At 49.3% G+C, this 18343-nt stretch overlaps 1 protein-coding gene across 1 annotated transcript in view; it reads left to right on the top strand.

Moving 5' to 3' along the window:
- The first annotated feature begins 6594 nt into the window (after positions 1–6594).
- LOC132578178 (vasoactive intestinal polypeptide receptor 1-like) overlaps positions 6595–18343 on the top strand; it is a 57277-nt gene continuing 45528 nt past the window's right edge. Inside the window, exon 1 of the mRNA XM_060248052.1 lies at positions 6595–6723. Within this exon, the coding sequence (XP_060104035.1) occupies positions 6688–6723 (36 nt within the window). The 5' untranslated portion in view covers positions 6595–6687. The remainder of the gene's footprint in view (positions 6724–18343) is intronic.

The following is an 18343-nucleotide window of genomic DNA, read 5'->3' on the forward strand; positions in this document are numbered from 1 at the left end:
CCAAGGTCTGTAGCTGGGGAGCAAAGAGGGTCCAATACACCAATGCCGAATCACAGTCCAGGTATCACAGGTCAGAGGTCCAGGAGCCGTAGTCGGGGGGTCCAGAAGTCAAAGCCAAAGTCAGACGCCAAAGTGGATGCTAGGACATCAGGTAAGTGACTAGTTGCTTCCACAAAGCCTCCTCCCAAAGCCCACAGCTATATAGCCCTCTGCTGTCTGTTGCCCATTTGGACTAATTGCTGACTCAGAGGGCGGCCGAGATCCTGCTGAGACTCAAGCATCCTCACTCCTAGAGGGGCCAGGATCCTTTTAGAACTCAGGGCTCAGGGAGCGTCTTGCTCGTGAGCGTGCCGCCCTCCTCCGATCCCTGAGGTCCTGACGAAGGCGGTCACGCACACGAGCCACCCGAGAGGGCGAGGCAGGGGGGCTTGGATCTTCTCCAGCAGGAGGCAGGGGCACAGTTTCTTCTGCAGGGTCCCCAGCACCCATGACATATGGCTCTCCCTTGAGCTCCATGGGGAAGGGTGGAAGATGAGAGACAGAAATGGAAGAGGGAGACTCTGTGCTATACGGTTGCTTTTTGTTTTTACATGTACTGGAGAGAAGGTGCGCTCACCCACGCCAAGATCCCGCTGCTAGAAAACCTGATGAACGACTCACTCCAGCGATTCACACTAAGAGGTCATCCCTCCAATCAGGGGTCTTTTTTTGGTAGCAGGAACTCCTTTGCTTATTAGGCCACACACCTCTGATGTAGAGCCCCGTGGCGCAGAGTGTTAAAGCTGCAGTACTGCAGTCCTAAGCTCTGCTCATGACCTGAGTTCGATCCCCGGCGGAAGCTGGGTTTTCAGGTAGCCAGCTAAAGGTTGACTCAGCCTTCCGTCCTTCCGAGGTCGGTCAAATGAATCCCCAGCTTGCTGGGGGGAAAGCGTAGAGGACTGGGGAAGGCAATGGCAAACCACCCCGTCAAAAGTCTGCCGTGAAAAAATTGTGAGAGCAACGTCACCCCAGAGTCGGAAACGACTGGTGATTGCACCTTTCCTTTCCCTCTGATGTAGCCAATCCTTCTGGAGCTTACAGTAGGCCCTGTAAGAAGAGCCCTATCAGCTTTTGGAGGATTGGCTACATCAGGGATTTGTGGCCTAATATGCAAAGGAATTCCTGCTACAAAAAAAGCTCTGCCTCCAATCAAGACAAAATATGGGTTGTAACTCACCTGGCAGTGTGTCTTATGTGCCATCAAGTCATTTCTGGCACATGGTAGCCCTCTGAGTTAAAGATCTCCAAAATGCCCTATCATTAACAGCCTTGCAAACTGAGGGCCTGATTCTGTAAGATCTCAGAAGACTAAGCCTTGGCTAGAATTTGGAAGGGTGACCTCTAAGGAATACCAGGGCTGAGGCGCGGAGACAGGCGATGGGAACCCCCCTCTGAAGAAGAAGAAGAAGAAGAAGAAGAAGAAGAAGAAGAAGAAGAAGAAGAAGAAGAAGAAGAAGAAGAGGAAGAACTGCAGATTTATGCCCTGCCCTTCTCTCTGAAACGGAGACTCAGAGTGGCTTACAATCTCCTATATCTCCTCCCCCCACAACAGACACCCTGTGAGGTGGGTGGGGCTGGAGAGGGCTCTCCCAGCAGCTGCCCTTTCAAAGACAACCTCTGCCAGAGCTATTTAAGTTTAAGTTTATTTCAATTTATATCCCGCCCTTCTCACTGAAGCGGCTCAGGGCGGCTCACAGCATATAAAATCTAACATAGAATTTTAAATTTAAAATACATCAATTACACAGTTAAAACAGTAAAATAATAAAACATATAAACAGCGACCTATCAAAATACTACACTAAACCTTCTATAGAATTTCTAATGCCAGTTAATTATAGGCCAGCTGGAAGAGGGCTGTTTTGGCCAAGGTCCCGCAGGGCCCTCACCTCTTCCGGCAGCTGGTTTCACCAGCAAGGAGCCGTTACAGAAAAGGCCCTGTCCCTGGTGGATTTCAGACAGGCCTCCTTTGGCCCGAGGATAACAAGCAGATTTTGAGAGCCCGCTCTCAGTACTCTCTGGGGAACATGTGGGGAGAGACGGTCCCTAAGGTAGGCAGGTCCTAGGCCATATAGGGCTTTAAAGGTAATAACCAGCACCTTGTACCGGACTCGGTATATTATCGGCAGTCAGTGAAGGCTCCGGAGCCCTGGCCGAATGTGCTCCCATCTTGGGAGCTCTAATAACAGCTGGGCAGCGGCATTCTGCACTAACTGCAGCTTCCGGGTTTGGCACAAGGGCAGCCCCATGTAGAGGGCATTACAGTAGTCCAACCTCGAAGTGACCGAGGCTGACCCAAGGCCAATCCAGCAGGTGCAAGTGGAGGAGTGTGGAATCAAACCCGGATCTCCCAGATAAGAGTCCACCCACTTAACCACGACACCAAACTGGCTCTCTCTTGCCTTAAAAACAAGTCTAGCTCGCCACCTAGTGGTGCGTAATGCTAAGAGCGCTAGAACTACTGGTTGCCCGACAATCTTTGGATCTCCTGGCTATGCTGTGCACAATGCCATGTGACAACTAACTAAACAATTAACTAATCAACAGGTCTTGCAAACTGAGGGCCGGGGCTTCCTCGATGGAGCCGATCCATCTCATCTTGGGTCTTTCTCTTTCCATGCTGCCCTTCAGTTTTCCCTAGCATGATGGAACTTCTCACATTGTGACCAAACCATCTGGGAGAGTGATTGGAAAATGGGGCCCACCAGTATAAAGTAGAAGTCTTTGGGGGCTCCATTGCCCATCTTCAACTTGTGCTGTAAATGTGCTGCTTGCATATGTGGGAGTAACCCACTGAACAGACTTGAGTGGTTCACAAGCATCTGAGCTGCTTGATGAAAAATTAGCTCCCTGCTCGCAAGCAGAGATAATGCGGGCCAAACTGGTGGATCCTCAAATACCTCTAATCCAAGATAGGCTTCCCAACCCTCCCGCCTTGGCGGGGGACCCCAGGATTTCCAGCCTCTTCCCCCGTTCCCCCCAAAAATGGAAGCAGGGGGAGGGAAACGGCGCCAAGGAGCGTGGCGAGCCGCCCCATCTCGGAGCAGGCGACGCCGCTGCGCAGCTGCCGCCTCTTCTCCACTTCACCGTGGCTGCTCCTCCAAGATGGGCTCAGGCTGGGCCCATCTCGGAGGTGCAGCTGGGAGGGGGCAGGGAGGGGGCGGCAGCGCAGCAGCATTGCCCACTCCGCTCTGCCTCTGAGGTGGAGTCAGAGGGGGTGGGGGCAGGCCAGGAGCATGGCGGGCCACGAGTCCGGGTCCTTCTAGGAGCCGGACTCGCGGCTCGCCGTGCTCCTGGCCTGCCTCCACCCTCCCCTCCCCTCCCCTTCTCTGGTTTCGCCTCGGCTGCTCCGTGGCTGCTCCTCCGAGATGGGCTCAGGCTGGGCCCATCTCAGAGGAGCGGCTGCGGTGGGGCAGGGAAGAGGCAGCGGCAGCGCGGCGGCGTCGCCCGCTCCGCTCCGCCTCTGGGGTGGAATCGGAGAAGGGGAGGGTGGAGGGAAGGAGTTCAATTGTGCTTGTCACACCCTTGCTCCTAGCCCAATGTCTCCTGGCTCCACCCCCAAAGTCCCCAGATATTTCTGGAATTGGACTTGGCAACCCTAATCCAAGACCACTCACTAGACTAGGACACAGACTCAGAGAAGGACCCCCAACACTGCCTCAGGAACTGCCAGGAGATTCTGGGGTGGTGCCTGGAGAGGGTGGAGCTGGGGGAGGATGTGATGTCATTTCCAGAGGGCGCTCTAGGCTACAGCCTCTAGCCCTGATAGCCTTTACTATAGAGACCGGGGGAAATTCCTAGAATGCCACGATGTGGCAGCTATTTTTCCTTCTTAATACCTCAAGGGTTAGCGATTGGAGCTGAGGGCAATTAATTCCCTGCCCTAGCTGGGTGAATAGGAAGCCTAGACTCAGACAATGGGATTGCTGGCTTAATTATGTCTACCAAATATAATATGCGCCACAAGGAGATAGAAAAGTTCCTACTTTTTGCTTCATAGCCTGCTCTGTGAAAGGAAGGCTGATTGCACACTAGACCTTGCTCCGCGCCAGGCTTCCATTTCTCCACGGAGCAAGCCGGCAATTTCGCACCAGTTGGTCTGCACCTTCATTTTGCACGGGGAAAACGCAAGGTTTGCTGCGCCGTAGCGTAAACCTGTTTTTTTTTCAGGTTTACATTGCGGCGCAGCAAATCGCGGGTTTCCCCCGCGCAAGATGGCGTTGCGGAGCAACTGGTGCAAAATCGTCGGCTTGCTCGGCAGAGGAATGGAAGCCTGGCGCGGAGCAAGGTCTAGTGTGCAATCAGCCAAAGAAGAGAGGCTAGCAACTTCACATCTCTGGCTTGACAGGTGACCAGCCATAGCTCTGGCAGAGGTTGTCCTTGAAAGGGCAGCTTCTGGGAGAGCCCTCTCAGCCCCACCCACCTCACACGGCATCTGTTGTGAGGGGAGAAGATATAGGAGATTGTAAACCGCTCTGAGTCTCTGATTCAGAGAGAAGGGCGGGGTATAAATCTGCAATTCTTCTTCTTCTTCTTTTTGGGATAGAGAAGGTAGAGAAAGAAGTCCTTTTCTCCCTTTCTCACAATACAAGAACTCGTGGACACTCAATGAAATTGCTGAGCAGTCAGGTTAGAACGGATAAAAGGAAGTCCTTCTTCATTCAAAGAGTGATTAACACATGGAATTCACTGCCATAGGAGGTGGTGGCGGCTGCAAGCATAGACAGCTTCAAGAGGGGACTGGATAAGCATATGGAGCGGAGGTCCATCAGTGGCTATTAGCCACAGCATATTGTTGGCGCTCTCTGTCTGGGGCATTGATGCTTTGTCTTCTTGGTACTTGGGGGGACACAGTGGGAGGGCTTCTAGTGTCCTGGTCCCACTGATGAACCTCCTGATGGCACCTGTGTTTTTTGGCCACTGGGTGACACCCTTGTTCTAAAGAAAGCAAAAGTGGGAATAGGGAAGCAACACTGCATGATGTCATGATGACTCTTCTGGTTGGACCCAGAAGTGAGTTCACATCACTCTAGGGATTCCCCAAATCTCTATGGTTTTTACCGTGGAGGCTGCTCTCCTTTCCTGTTCCTGTCTGGTGTAGTGGTTAAGTGTGTGGACTCTTATCTGGGAGAATCGGGTTTGATTCCCCACTCCTCCACTTGCACCTGCTGGAATGGCCTTGGGTCAGCCATAGCTCTTGCAAGTGTTGTGCTTGAAAGGGCAGCTGCTGTGAGAGCTCTCTCAGCCCCACCCACCACACAGGGTGTCTGTTGTGGGGGGAGAAGATATAGGAGATTGTAAGCTGCTCTGAGTCTCTGATTCAGAGAGAAGGGTGGGGTATAAATCTGCAATCGTCTTCTTCTGAAGAAGCTGGTTAAAATACAGCAGATGGTTACATTCAGCAATTCTCATGAGCAAATTGCCCCAGTGAGATCACAAAGGTGTGGGCTTGCAAACTCTGTTTATTTTAGCTGCTTTGTGAGCGTGTGTGCATGTTCCTTAAAAAAAGCCATGCTTGGAAATGCTTCCGAAGCCTGACAAGGGGACTTGTGGGTGGTATGTCAGATTTCACTTTCATTTAGAGGAAGTGCAGCTGCCAGAGCAGGTAAAAAAGAGGATGAGGAAATGAGGACTGTATTAAGGGGAACTGCGCTGCTGCATTGTTATTTACCATATTTACCGGCGTATAAGACAACAGGGCGTATAAGACGACCCACCAACATTTCCACTCAAAATATAGAGTTTGTTATATATTCGCCGTATAAGACTACCCCCTCTTCCGCACACCTTCCACACATTAGTGCCATTACAGTACCTGTCATTGTCACCATTGAATGGCCGCAGTGCAACCGCAGCTCCTCCGGCCCGCTTCTGCATCTCCCTGTGACCGGCACTAGTGCGCAAGTGCGCATGTGCGAGCTCTGCGTAGACAAGGGGCGGGCCGGAGCGCCGCTGCTTCCCGCCGAGCAGAACGGGCCGGTCACGCCGAAAAGGCTGGCACCCCGTCTCACTGCTGATGCTCACCGCAGCCACGCTGATGACCCGCCACGCTGGATACCGCGCGATACTGGACGGTATGTAGAATGAGGTGGGCGGGCATCGGGAGGCCACTATGGGCAGCTATGTCTATCCCAACTGAAGTGCACCCGGCGTACAAGATGACCCCCCCACTTGGAGGCATGTTTTTCAGGGCAAAAAAGTAGTCTTATACGCCAGCAAATACTGTATTTATTTTTAGGGAATGGGAAAGTCTCCCAGCCCCACCCCCAAAGTCCCCAGATACTTTTTGAGTTGGACCTGGCAGCTCTAGGTCTGAGCAAGTCTTCCACGAAGTTAGCTCACTGGCTTTGCTTCTCCTTATAACCCCTCGTCTCCGCCTGCAGTGGATTTGTGGTTTGATTTCTGCATTGCCTTTGACGTTTCTCGCACAACGCTTTTTGTAGTTTTGATAGGAGAGCGCTCCGTAATGAATAACGAGAGCGACAATAGCAAGTAGAATTACAAAGGTTCTTCTTCTCACCTGTGGGGGCTGGTGAGCATCTGTGCCTGCAAGAGGAGGTGAAAAGGTGGAGATAAGAGGAGGGACTTGGTTGCTGTGAATCGGGAGGGGAATGCAGAGAGGGGCAGACTCTCGTTCGGTTGTTGAAGATGCTGCTAACTTTTTGCAGCTTGCTCTTCTCTCCGGTAAGCAAATTCTGCTTTTATTTTCCAAGGGGGAGATGGAACAGGGAACCTTTTGAAGAAGGGGGGGTGGGATCGTACTTTTCCAGATGCATGCTGAAGAGCTTTGCATGTTACCTCTGACCCTCTGCCAAATTCTCTCAATCAGGCAGTTAAAAATAGTAATATTTTTTTTAATCATCCTCTCGTTCCACTTCTTTTTCAACAAAACGTACAGCCCCTGTGTTGGATTCGAGTTGTTCTGCATCATTTACCCGAGAGACGCAGATATGTGATTACGGCAGTAGAATACAGAAGTTGTCGTATTTATTCCAGATTAATTAACACAGAATGCATGGGTGCCGGCTCGTATGTGTGATGCCAGATATCAGGGAGTTTATGTAGTTCTTTTCCTCTCATGTTCACATCTGGGCTTTTCTAGGGGCTTTCTGTGCCCTCTCCCCCTTTGTAGAGAGAAACCTCACCTTTAAGGGTTTATCAAGACCCTGAAGGGGACAATAGCTCCATCTAACGACCCTTTTTGTTTCATTTTTTTTTTAAAGAAGAAGAAAGATGAGTGAGAGGGGGAAAGTATAGTATGGCGATGGGAGCAGGAGAAAAATAGACAGGGAAAGACTCAAAAGCATGGCTCCCTTTGCAGATTGGATATACCTAAGTCCTGTCTTACACGTTGCGTTAGTGAATGCACTTTTACATCTCACTGGCTGCGATCACACACACTAAATAAATGCACTTTCGATCCACTTTTAACACACTCTCCAACTAGATTTTGCCCGTTCACACAGTAAAATCCAGTTGGAAAGTGCATTAGAAGTGCGTTATTTAGTGTGTGGGGTCGCAGCCACTGTCATCTGTCCGTACTTTTGTTTGGAGAAGATTCACGGCTGGGTTTCTCTCTCTGTCTCTCTCTCTTTTGCTCAGTTTGGTGTACTGGTTAAGTGTGCGGACTCTTATCTGGGAGAACCCGGTTTGATTCCCCACTCCTCCACTTGCAGCTGCTGGGATGGCCTTGGGTCAGCGATAGTTCTTGTAGGAGTTGTCCTCCAAAGGGCAGCTGCTGTAAGAGATCTCTCAGCCCCACCTACTTCACAGGGTATCTGTTGTGGGGGGGGAGGTAAAGGAGATTGTGAGCTGCTCTGAGACTCTGAGATTCAGAGTAGAGGGCTGGATATAAATCCAATATCTTCTTCTACCTCACAGGGTGTCTGTTGTGGGTGGGGGGGGGGGAAGGTAAAGGAGATTGTGAGCCCCTCGGAGACTCTTTGGAGTGGAGGGCGGGATATAAATCCAATATCTTCATCTACCTCACAGGGTGTCTGTTGTGGGGAGGGGAAGGTAAAGGAGATTGTGAGCCGCGCTGAGACTCTTTGGAATGGAGGGCGGGATATAAATCCAATATCTTCATCTACCTCACAGGGTGTCTGTTGTGGGGAGGGGAAGGTAAAGGAGATTGTGAGCCGCTCTGAGACTCTTTGGAATGGAGGGCGGGATATAAATCCAATATCTTCTTCTACCTCACAGGGTGTCTGTTGTGGGGGGGGGGGAAGGTAAAGGAGATTGTGAGCCCCTCTGAGACTCTTTGGAGTGGAGGGCGGGATATAAATCCAATATCTTCTTCCTCATAGGGTGTCTGTTGTGGGGGGGGGAAGGCAAAGGAAATTGTGAGCCACTCTGAGATCCAGAGTAGAGGGCGGGATATAAATCCAATATCATCTTCTACCTCACAGGGTGTCTGTTGTGGGTGGGGAGGGAAGCGAAAGGAGATTGTGACAGCTCTGAGACTCTGAGATTCACAATATAAGGCAGGATAAAAATTCAATATCTTCTTCTTCACTCATGTTCATACTTTCACAGAACTTTGGTACCTAGATTTTCTCTCTCTTTTGGGCTGAGACCTTGAATCTCTGAGCTTTTGACCTCTGTGGATCAGATGGACCATGTTTCTCTTTCCTTCTGATCGAGCTACGGCAAAATTCATCCATCCCTTCCTCTCAGCATTTGAAGCCTGGATCTGAAAGAGTGTTCTGAATCAAACCCCCGAATACTTGATCCTTTGTATCCAAACTGTACACAACTCTCTTTCAGAGGCGATCAGATAACAGGAGCCTTAAGAAATTTCGCCAGCTGTGATTAAGACTTCATAAGTAGGAGGAGTGCTGAAAATATGTATTTCCTGGGAACATTTGGTGTTTGAAAGCAGAATGCTATGACATTTGAGGGTGTTGGGTTTTTTTTTTTTTTTAAAAAAAAGCTTTTTTGGCCAAAATTCAGCTCTTGTCACAGAAATGTGAGATTTCTCTCTCTTTCTCTCTCAATACACAACAACACCACACACACATTTTCCAGAACAGAAATTCACAACAACAAAGAAAAAAGGCCACCACCACCCCAAATCGCGCAAATTTGGATCTTCTGGTGAGAAACTTTCTGCGCACATTTGGAATGCAAGATTTAACTGGGGTGGGGGGGGGGAGGAAAAGGAAAGGTCCCCTGTGCAAGCACCAGTCGTTTCCGACTCTGGGGTGACGTTGCTTTCACAACGTTTTCCCGGCAGACTTTTTACAGGGTGGTTTGCCATTGCCTTCCCCCAGTCTTTTACACTTTCCCCCCCAGCAAGCTGGGGACTCATTTGACCGACCTCGGAAGGATGGAAGGCTGAGTTAGCCTTGGGCCGGCTACCTGAAACCAGCTTTCGCTGGGATCGAACTCAGGTCGTGAGCAGAGAGTTCAGATCACAGTACTGCAGCACTGCTGCTTTACCACTCTGCGCCACGGGGCCGCTTACTTGAGGGGGGGGGGGGAATTAAAAAAAAGAATGTGAGTTCCAATATATAAATCTTAGATATGGGCCTTCCCACCCACCCAACCCATGGATTTCTAATGTGGCAAAAGATGCATATGTGCGCATGAGTCAACTGTGGTGCTGATGGTGGCTCATGGGGGCTGGTCTAACTCTCACCACTGCGCATTGCTAAAGGAGGAAGGGGTCCTCTTACTGAGGGACATCGGGAGGTGGGGATGGGACTATGACTACATCCATGGCTTTTTTTTGTAGCAGGACCTCCTTTGCATATTAGGCCACACCTCCCTGATGTAGCCAATCCTCCTGGAGCTTACAGGGCTCTTCTCACAGGGCCTTCTGTAAGCCCTTGGAGGATTGGCTACATCAGGGGTGTGTGGCCTAATATGCAAAGGAGCTCCTGCTAAAGAAAAGGCCCTGGCTATATCATTGCGCAGGCACATAGCTACCGAAGGGATAGCAGCCCTCAACACTGGCAAGTTCTCCTATTCATTCGGCACACCTGGGGGGTTGGCCCAGCCTGACCTCTTGAGCAGCGCTCCTTGGTGGGAGCTGGAGTGTTCTGCCTCACCCACCACACAAATGTGGATGAAACATGTATGGGTGATACCTTAAACTAAGGGCATATTTTATTTGATTTATATTCTGCCCTCCCCACCGAGGTAGGGCATGTTGGCATTCAGTGACACATTTTCCACTGAACTTGGAACACTCAAACTAACAGCTGTCATTCTTGGGTACCAGGGAAATGCACGAAAAAACAAATGAAGAAGAAATTTGATTTCAGCTCTCTTTGATTTCAGGTCTCCCGGAATGCTTGGAGAGCATTTCTTGGTGTCGTTTGGTGTAGCAGTTTTTATTTTATTTATTTATTTTTATTTTATTTATATCCCGCCCTACCCCACCGAAGCGGGCTCAGGGCGGCTCAGTTAAGTGCTTGGACTCTTATCTGGGAGAACCGGGTTTGATTCCCCACTCCTCTACTTGCAGCTGCTGGGATGGCCTTGGGTCAGCCATAGCTATCGCAAAAGTTGTCCTTGAAAGGGCAGCTTCTGGGAGAGCTCTCTCAGCCCCACCTACCTCACAGAGTGTCTGTTGTGGGGGAAGAAGGTAAAGGAGATTGTGAGCCGCTCTGAGACTCTTCGGAGTGGAGGGCGGAATATACATCCAATATCTTCATCTACCTCAAAGGGTGTCTGTTGTGGGGAAGGAAAGTAAAGGAGATTGTGAGCCCCTCTGAGACTCTTCGGAGTGGAGGGCGGGATATAAATCCAATATCTTCATCTACCTCACAGGGTGTCTGTTGTGGGGGAGGAAGGGAAAGGAGATTGTGAGCCCCTCTGAGACTCTTCCGAGTGGAGGGCGGGATATAAATCCGATATCTTCATCTACCTCACAGGGTGTCTGTTGTGGGGGAGGAAGGGAAAGGAGATTGTGAGCCGCTCTGAGACTCTTCGGAGTGGAGGGCGGGATATAAATCCGATATCTTCATCTACCTCACAGGGTGTCTGTTGTGGGGGAAGAAGGTAAAGGAGATTGTGAGCCGCTCTGAGACTCTTCGGAGTGGAGGGCGGAATATAAATCCAATATCTTCATCTACCTCAAAGGGTGTCTGTTGTGGGGAAGGAAAGTAAAGGAGATTGTGAGCCCCTCTGAGACTCTTCGGAGTGGAGGGCGGGATATAAATCCAATATCTTCATCTACCTCACAGGGTGTCTGTTGTGGGGGAGGAAGGTAAAGGAGATTGTGAGCCGCTCTGAGACTCTTCGGAGTGGAGGGCGGGATATAAATCCAATATCTTCATCTACCTCACAGGGTGTCTGTTGTGGGGGAGGAAGGTAAAGGAGATTGTGAGCTGCTCTGAGACTCTTCGGAGTGGAGGGCGGGATATAAATCCAATATCTTCTTCTACCTCACAGGGTGTCTGTTGTGGGGGGGAGGAAGGTAAAGGAGATTGTGAGCCGCTCTGAGACTCTTCGGAGTGGAGGGCGGGATATAAATCCGATATCTTCATCTACCTCACAGGGTGTCCGTTGTGGGGAAGGAAGGTAAAGGAGATTGTGAGTCTTTGACTCTGGGATTCAAAGTGAAGGGTGGAATAAATCTAATTTCTTCTTCTTCATCTTCTTCTTCTTCTTCTTCTTCCCATGGGGACTTACCTTTGTAGTCTGGAGATGTAGTTGCAGGAGTTTCCCCAAGTTTCCCCTGGAGACTGGCATCCCTATGATACCAGCCTGGCCTGTTTCCCATCTCTGCCAAGCTCAATATTCTAACCACTGCTCTGTCCGGGCGGCTTTTTTCTTTTCTTTTCTTTTGCCTTGTGCGAGAAACGTTCTGTTAGCACCGCAAGGCTGCATTTGAGCTCTCGGAATCCTCATCATCGCTATTATGTTTTAAGCATCCGAAGCACTTTTGACAGCTCTGAACTTTTAATTGGCATGACAGCAAGAGAGACGGAACATGTCAGAGCCTGACAAGGGAGCATTAGATGTTGAAAGAGAACTCTCCCTCCTGCGGTGGCAGTTAGCTGAGGAGGCGTCACGATTCGCAGAGGAGTGAGGTGGAAGAGCGCCTTTGGGGTGACGCCTATTGCGGGTGGTGGGTGGGGATCGGGTGTTTAAGGGGAATCTAAAAGAAAAGCAGATCATTGAGGGAGAAAATGTGTATGTGGGCAGGGGGGAGATACTGTTCCTCGTCTTACATGCAAGATAAGGCAAATTTCCAAATGGTTTGGGGGTCAATGGAAGGTTCTGAAAGAGAGGTGGTCAAACTGTGGCTCTTTCATACATGTTGTGTGGCTCTTGAAGCCCCCGTTGCCTGACTTGGAGAACACATCCATCTCTTGAAATCACTTTTACAAGCCAAGAAGAAGAAGAAGAAAATATTGGATTTATATCCTGCCCTTCACTCCAAAGAGTCTCAGAGGGGCACAAAATCTCCTTTACCTCCCCCCACCCCACAACAGACACCCTGTGAGGTAGATGAAGATATTGGATTTGTATCCCACCCTCCGCTCCGAAGAGTCTCAGAGTGGTCACAATCTCCTTTACCTTCCTCCCCCACAACAGACACCCTGAGAGGTAGATGAAGATATTGGATTTATATCCCGCCTTCCACTCCGAAGAGTCTCAGAGTGGCTCATAATCTCCTTTACCTTCCTCCCCCACAACAGACGCCCTGTGAGGTAGATGAAGATATTGGATTTATATCCCGCCTTCCACTCCGAAGAGTCTCAGAGCGGCTCACAATCTCCTTTACCTTCCTCCCCCCCCAACACAACAAACACCCTGTGAGGTAGATGAAGATATTTAGTTTTTATTTTATTTTATTTTATTTATGATTTATATCCCGCCCTTCCCACCAAGTGGCTCAGGGTGGCTGGGCGGATATTGGATTTATATCCCGCCCTCCACTCTGAAGAGTCTCAGAGCGGCTCACAATCTCCTTTCCCTTCCTCCCCCACAACAGACACCCTGTGAGGTAGATGAAGATATTGGATTTATATCTCGCCCTCCACTCCGAAGAGTCTCAGAGCATCTCACAATCTCCTTTCCCTTCCTCCCCCACAACAGACACCCTGTGAGGTAGAAGAAGATATTGGATTTATATCCCGCCCTCCACTCCGAAGAGTCTCAGAGCGGCTCACAATCTCCTTTCCCTTCCTCCCCCATAACAGACACCCTGTGAGGTAGAAGAAGATATTGGATTTATATCTCGCCCTCCACTCTGAAGAGTCTCAGAGCGGCTCACAATCTCCTTTCCCTTCCTCCCCCACAACAGACACCCTGTGAGGTAGATGAAGATATTGGATTTATATCCCGCCCTCCACTCCGAAGAGTCTCAGAGCGGCTCACAATCTCCTTTCCCTTCCTCCCCCACAACAGACACCCTGTGAGGTGGGTGGGGCTGGAGAGGGCTCTCACAGCAGCTGCCCTTTCAAGGACAACCTCTGCCAGAGCTATGGCTGACCATGCTAGCAGGTGCAAGTGGAGGAGTGGGGAATCAAACCTGATTCTCCCAGATAAGAGTCCGCACACTTAACCACTACACCAAGCAAGCTGGCAGCTTGTGGAATTCATTTAAAGTTCTAACTCCATTTTTTTCCTTCCTCCTTCCCTCTCTCCCTCCCTCCCAACATCTGTTGTTCATACCTTGTGGCTCTCAAACATCTGACATTTATTGTGTGGCTCTTATGTTAAGCATGTTTGGCCACCCCTGTTCTAAAAATTCTGTGACTTCAGAAAACTGCAGCTCCGCTGATCTCCCCGGAGAATTTTTTTTGAGGAGATCTGCAGGTGGTCTTTGCTGGCTGATCCTGGAGGAAATGTGATCATCTCCTTGCTATTTCGAAGAGGACATGTCTGCGATGGCCCCGTTTGTAGTCGTTACACCATAGAACTGGACCAAGCAGTGCAGAATCTCAGCATATGGGATTCGCCATAGAGTCATTTGTTCACACATTTCACCCCTGTTGAAGCCTTGCTTGAGTCTATCGAGAGACCATGAGCTAAACATAAAAGGTTTGCCTGTGCGACATAAAATCAGGATTTGAACCATAACCTTTTCCCCAATGGCTGATTCTGCAGAGGTGTCCCAAAGTCATTCTGGGTGGAATTCAGTAGAGAACATAAGAGAAGCCATGTTGGGTCAGGCCAATGGCCCCTCCAGTCCAACACTCTGTGTCACATAAGAACATAAGAGAAGCCCTGTTGTATCAGGCCAATGGCCCATCCAGTCCAACACTCTGTGTCACATAAGAACAGAAGAGAAGCCGTGTTGGATCAGGCCAGTGGCCCATCCAGTCCAACACTCTGTGTCACATAAGAACAGAAGAGAAGCCGTGTTGGATCAGGCCAATGGCCCCTCCAGTCCAACACTCTGTGTCACATAAGAACAGAAGAGAAGCCGTGTTGGATCAGGCCAATGGCCCATCCAGTCCAACACTCTGTGTCACATAAGAACATAAGAGAAGCCATGTTGGGTCAGGCCAATGGCCCCTCCAGTCCAACACTCTGTGTCACATAAGAACATAAGAGAAGCCATGTTGGGTCAGGCCAATGGCCCCTCCAGTCCAACACTCTGTGTCACATAAGAACATAAGAGAAGCCATGTTGGATCAGGCCAATGGCCCATCCAGTCCAACACTCTGTGTCACAGAAGAACATAAGAGAAGCCATGTTGGATCAGGCCAGTGGCCCCTCCAGTCCAACACTCTGTGTGACACAGTGGCCAAAAAAAACCCTGGTACCATCAGGAGGCCCATCAGTCGGGTCAGGACATTAGAAGCTCTCATACTGTTGCTCCCCTAATTCCCAAATATGCAGAGCATCACTGCCCCAGACATGAGAAGGTAAGAGAAGCCATGTTGGATCAGGCCAATGGTCCATTCAGCCCAACACTCTGTGTCACTCAGTGGCCATAAAACCCAGGTGCCATCAGGAGGTTCATCGATTGGGCCAGGACACTAGAAGCCCTCCCACTGTTGCCCCTCCCCAATCACCAAGAATACAGAGCATCACTTGCCCCAGACAGAGAGTTCCAACAATAATCCGTGGCATAAGAAAATGAATGAATGCGCTTTCCTTTCCTTTTTATATTCTTATCAACGGTTTCAAAGCTCCACTTTTTCTTGCCAGTTTTCTAAATCTGTCTGCATTACATACCATTTGCATGCCTTCACTTGCAGTTTATATGGCATATCTATGTGCGTTCATGTAGCTGCGTGCGGAAGAAGATAGGTTGTGCTAAGGTAAGACCAGGGCTTTTATGCATGCAGGAATGCAGTTCTGTCTGGCTTGGGAATCGGAGGTTTACAGAATCATAGAATTGGAAGGGACTTCAAGGGTGTGGCCTAACATGCAAATGAGTTCCCGCTGAGCTTTTTCTACCAAAAAAAAGACAATCATATCTGGGAAAGTGTAAAGCCCTGCTTGAGAAATCGCTTGGAACTTACCCAAAATCTTTCCCTTTTTCCTTGTTGCTCCTGGATGACTCCCCCAACCACAAACACCAAGCAGAAATCTTCAAATTAGGATTGCCAATTGAAGGCTGGGAAATTCCTAGCAATTTTGGGGGTGGAGCCTGAGGACTGAGGGATTGAGGGAGGGAAAAGAACCTCAATGGGGTTCAACGCCATGAAATCCACCCTCCGAAGCAGCCATTTTGCCTAGAGGAATGGTGCTCTGTCATCTCGAGACCAGCTGGCATTCCCAAAGATCTCCAGGTCCCCCCTGGAAGCTGGCAGCAGTACTTCAAGTTCACTCCAAAACTTCACTTGATTTGCAGCTCAGTGGGAATTCTGAAGCACTTTGAATAACCACCACTCTCCCCACTGAGCAACTGTTAATATTTATTTAGGATAATCTATGCTGCCTCTTTAAAGCCGCGGTCAAGGCAGGTTTAGGATTAAAAACTGCCATATTAAACAAAAAAATCCATTGTCCCAACCTGGATAGTCCAAGGAAGCCTGATCTTGGCAGATCTCAGAAGCTAAGCAGGGATGACTCTGGCAAGTACTTGGATGGGAGACCTTCTTGGAATACCCAAGCCGGAAGGCAGAGGCAGGCTTTATTCAACCACCTCACTGAATACCCTCTAGGCCCCAAGTAGGGGTCGGTCACCAGAGGTTGCTGTGATTTTCAGGTGCACGCGCGCACGCACACACACATGCAATGCTGCTGATTTTGTAGTGCTTGTTTTATTATATTATTTTAACTCTGATTCTACTGTTGTAAGCCGCTCTGAGGCCACTTGCGGGACAGAGCGGGATATAAATCCAAAAAATTAAATTAAATTAAATCACACACTGATACGTGCACAAATAAATTCGAAATACCAAAGAAAACCCACCATCAATTGAAACACAAGCTGCATAGAAGCTACGCATAAACGAAAAGCGAGTAATTAAAAAAAAAACTATCGTGCCTCATTAGAAGCCTCAGCAAAAGTAGGCATTTTGACCTTGCTCCTAGAAGAAAACAAAAGCTAGTGGCAGAAATAATATCCTATCAGTGCCCGTAACTTTTTCGCTTTTTTGAAATTCCTCAAATCTTTTCATTCCGATTTATCAAATCTATCAGCCAGCCCCGAAAGAGATGCTCCATAATTCAGATATTGATATGAGGTGGCTTTTATTACCGCTTTAAAAGACAGGGTATTTTAAACCTTAAGGCTTTGATCTCCGAGAGATCCACTTTTGCAGATCTCAGGATACGGATGATTATTTTAAGCCTTGGTGTTAACGAGATGCTCGACTTCATTATAATTTTAGGTTAGACGGAGCTGATTTGCCAGGCTTCGTTAGCATAATTGTGCGAGATCGAGGCGATAAATATTGAATATGTATCTCCGAGCTCTAAGAGAACAGTCTCTCTGATCCGGCGAGGCAGTTCCCTGCACAAAGAGCATCTGGTGGACAATTCCCTTCCTGAATGTATTTACTTCTTTAATTTGAAATACGTGAGCACCTTTCTCTCAAGGAGCTCAGAAAGCAAAACTGAGCTGTGCAGTCCAGTGTGAGAGAAATATGTCTATATCTGAAGCCAGCTGAGACCTCTTCCATTCCCAGCAATGCCTAGTGGTATCTGCAAGACCTGGGCAAAGATTTGGCAATAATAGGAACATATGAACATATGAAGCTGCCTTATACTGAATCAGACCCTCAGACAGTCTTGTCTACTCAGACTGGCAGCGGCTCTCCAGGGTCTCAAGCTCATGTTTTTCATGCCTATTTGCCTGGACCCTTTTTAATTGGAGATGCTGGGGACTGAACCTGGGACCTTCTGCTTACCAAGGAGATGCTCTGCCACTGAGCCACTGTCCCTCCCCTAATAACTGAGAAACTTCACACAGACAGCTTCCAGAGGGAATTGGATAAACATATGGAGGAGAGGTGTGGGTATTGATTGAACTCTCCGCCTGGGGCAGTGATGCTCTGTATTCTTGGTGCTTGGGAGGAACAACAGTGTGAGGGCTTCTAGTGTCCTGGCCCCACTAATGGACCTCCTGATGGGACCTGGGTTTTATGGCCACTGTGTGACACAGAGTGTTGGACTGCATGGGCCACTGGCCTGATCCAACATGGCTTCTCTTATGTTCTCTGTCTTCTTGGTGCTTGGCGGGGGGGGGGGAGCAACAGTGGGAGGGCTTCTGTCCTGGCCCACTGATGGATCCCCTGATGGCACCTGGGGGTTTTTTTGCCACTGTGTGACAGAGTTCTGGACTGGATGGGCCATTGGCCTGATCCAACATGGCTTCTCTTAAGTTCTTATGAGACACAGAGTGTTGGACTGGAGGGGCCACTGGCCTGATCCAACATGGCTTCTCTTATGTTCTTATGAGACACAGAGTGTTGGACTGGATGGGCCATTGGCCTGATCCAACATGGCTTCTCTTATGTTCTTATGTGACACAGAGTGTTGTGGCTTCTCTTATGTTCTTAGTGACACAGAGTGTTGGACTGGATGGGCCATTGGCCTGATCCAACATGGCTTCTCTTAAGTTCTTATGAGACACAGAGTGTTGGACTGGAGGGGCCACTGGCCTGATCCAACATGGCTTCTCTTATGTTCTTATGAGACACAGAGTGTTGGACTGGATGGGCCATTGGCCTGATCCAACATGGCTTCTCTTATGTTCTTATGTGACACAGAGTGTTGTGGCTTCTCTTATGTTCTTAGTGACACAGAGTGTTGGACTGGATGGGCCATTGGCCTGATCCAACATGGCTTCTCTTATGTGACACAGAGTGTTGGACTGGATGGGCCATTGGCCTGATCCAACATGTTCTTAACCAGCCTTGTAAATTGAAGGAAAGCAGTCTCC

Source organism: Heteronotia binoei, chromosome 10, assembly GCF_032191835.1.
Source record: "Heteronotia binoei isolate CCM8104 ecotype False Entrance Well chromosome 10, APGP_CSIRO_Hbin_v1, whole genome shotgun sequence".
Lineage (NCBI taxonomy): Eukaryota > Metazoa > Chordata > Lepidosauria > Squamata > Gekkonidae > Heteronotia > Heteronotia binoei.